Source organism: Geospiza fortis, unplaced genomic scaffold, assembly GCF_000277835.1.
Source record: "Geospiza fortis unplaced genomic scaffold, GeoFor_1.0 scaffold190, whole genome shotgun sequence".
NCBI lineage: Eukaryota > Metazoa > Chordata > Aves > Passeriformes > Thraupidae > Geospiza > Geospiza fortis.
In genome coordinates this window covers 5260431-5263150 of record NW_005054328.1, presented here as the reverse complement: position 1 = coordinate 5263150, position 2720 = coordinate 5260431, and the positions used below count along the sequence as shown (strand labels likewise).

Below are 2720 nucleotides of genomic sequence, written 5' to 3'. Positions count from 1 at the left end.
CCGGCGCCTCCCCCAAGGGCTCCCGGCCCGGCTCGCCGCTGCCCACGCCGCAGGCGCCGCGCGTGGATCTGCAGGGCGCCGAGCTCTGGAAGCGCTTCCACGAGATCGGCACCGAGATGATCATCACCAAGGCGGGAAGGTAACGGGCGCGGCGGGGCCGCCACCCGCGCGCTCCCGGGGCGGGCGGGCACATCAAAGCGGGCCCAAACCGGGGGAACCCTCCAGATTTACGAGGCAGGTGGATGGCGATAATGTTAGATGGGCACGGGAGCATGTGGCGTTTCGGGTTTCCTGTTCATTAGGGCGAGGTCTGGGAGCGCCGTGCCCTTCTGGGGGGAAGCTTTTCCCCTTTCCAGGGGATACACATGGTAGAAACCTGAGAAGTATAAAAGTATTTGAACTTATTAGAAATTACAAAAACATATTTTATTGAATCCATATGCTACCGTCTGCATTTTCAGAGAGGCTTTATTAATGATTGAAACGCAGTCTTAAACAGCACAAAGCTGCATTTGTCTTAAGAGAGTCCAGTCGGGGAATTTCTGTTTTATCTTACAGGTGCACTGAAATAACAGCAAAAACTAGTTAGCCATAGTCAGGATTTTACCCTCCTGTTTATTCAGAGATGGCGGAGATACGATTTTTGTTTCCAGTAACTACTTTTAATGGATTGGTTTTTAATATATATATATTTTAGCACAGCAGCAAATACTGAGTAAACTGGAATAACTTTCAGGTTTATAAAATGCAGAAAATGCAGAAGAGTATTTTATTAGCTTGCAGTTAGGACTATTTTTTTTTTTTTTTGGTGCTTCAAGAATGAAATTTTCTGATAAAAAGCATGCCAAGCTAAGAGCTAAGGGCAGTTTTATGTTCAAACCACCTCATTGGTTAATTAATCCGTTTCTCCACAGAAGGATCTAAATCTTGAACGTGTAGTTTTTCGTCATTTTTGTTTTATTTTTTTTTCAGAAATTTGCTCGTAGATTCGTTTCTGCTTTCAATAAAGAAGTTTTACTATACATTTCAAAGACAGAGTAGCTCTCGCACTTCACCTTTAGTAAGTTGCAGACAGGAAGTCCCGTGTCAATAAAGACCATATTGTTAGGTTAGAGCATGGCACATTGGCTTTTATAACTGCATCCTTGCGGTGTTATAATTGTATCACCGCAGATTTAGCTTTCTAATTCGCTGCTGCAGCACTGAATGATACACCATTCTTCCGCTGTCACTTGAAACTTTAGTGGCAATTTGCCTTTCTGTAAGCCTTAGGCTTCCTGGGTGGAGGTGGTGTTTGCAAATCTCCAGGAATACATTTCTTACTAATATCTCAAATGGGTTTTAAATGTGTGTACTGCTAAAGTAAAGTCTCAAACCCAAATGATTTACTGTCTAACAATAAAGTTGAAATGATGTGGTAATAGCTGTACTCCCAAAGCGTATCCCCAAACATACAAAGCATTGTTCGAGTAAATGCACTTTAGAAATCTGTTTTGACATATCGAATGGGCCATTTCATGGCTATGTAACTATAATCGTCCAAAAGGACTCTGTAGGCTAAAAGGAAGAACGAGAAAAATCCCACGAAGCGGTTACTTTTCCTAAACAACCATTCCCGAGTCTGTTTCATATTAAAAATGACCTCTCTCTTTCCAATGTTCAGGCGGATGTTTCCTGCAATGAGAGTGAAGATCTCAGGTTTAGACCCACATCAGCAGTATTACATTGCTATGGATATTGTGCCAGTGGATAACAAAAGATACAGGTATGGTGACTTTAAGGCAAAAAACATATGATGTAAGCTATAGGGTGCTTGGCTGTTGGAAGAAAATATTAACACAACATAAATTAGCAGAAGATCATGTTTAACTCTCCTTGAAGGCTCTTATTTTCATCCCAGTGTGTTTTAGAAGACCATATTGTATCAAGTATGCAAAGACAACTAAAATTTTTGTTGAAGCTCTTTATGATACATTTGCCTCACAATGTGTATGTACTGCAGGCAGATGCTCAGGTTTGGCTTTCAGAGTGCAGTTCTAGTGCAGTCAGGAAATGTTATAATATTTTATTCCTCCTCCTGTCAGTAGGAATTATTTCCTATTAACCAATAAATATGAAAGTGTACATTTTTTAATGCCAAATGGTGTTACCATTAAATGATAACATTAATAGCACGGATATCTGATTTAAATAACTTAAAAGCTATGTAATGTGACTTAATAAGTAAGTCATACTTCAAATAGCTTATAGAATTTAATTTAAAAAGTGAGATATTTGGTTGCTTAAACTAAAAAAGGTGATGTTTCTAATTACTGTTATTTAAAGAATTAATGGCATTATTGTCTGGAGAGTTATGTGAGGAACAAAAGAGGTTGTTCTTTGAACATGTAAGAGGAGAAATTTTGTGCTGAAGCTCTCACTGTTTTGAGGGTAATTGTGTTTTGAGGGAGCTGGTTGGGTCTGCAGAAGCCACTTGTCCTGTGGAAACATTTTCAAGATTGGGCCCGCAGCAGTTCCTGTTGTGAGTTGAAGCCGTTTCCAAGGTCTTGCTTTGTAGATGCAATCCCATGCTCCAGATTAGCCAAGGGGGAAGCCTGGCCTGAGTAGCTCAGAGGAGACAGGATCAGATCTTTACCAATTGCTGGTTTGATTGTTTTAACCTATACTTAGCATAATGTAGGGAAAACCGCTGCAGATTTAATTCTAGAACTAGGAATATT

The 2720-nt window shown here is 40.5% G+C and overlaps 1 protein-coding gene across 1 annotated transcript in view; it reads left to right on the top strand.

Annotated features, from left to right (window-relative positions):
* Positions 1–1655: 1655 nt before the first annotated feature.
* The window catches only part of TBX18 (T-box transcription factor 18), a 21026-nt gene continuing 19961 nt past the window's right edge, over positions 1656–2720 (top strand). Inside the window, exon 1 of the mRNA XM_014307077.2 lies at positions 1656–1765. Coding sequence (XP_014162552.1) covers positions 1656–1765 — 110 coding nt within the window. The remainder of the gene's footprint in view (positions 1766–2720) is intronic.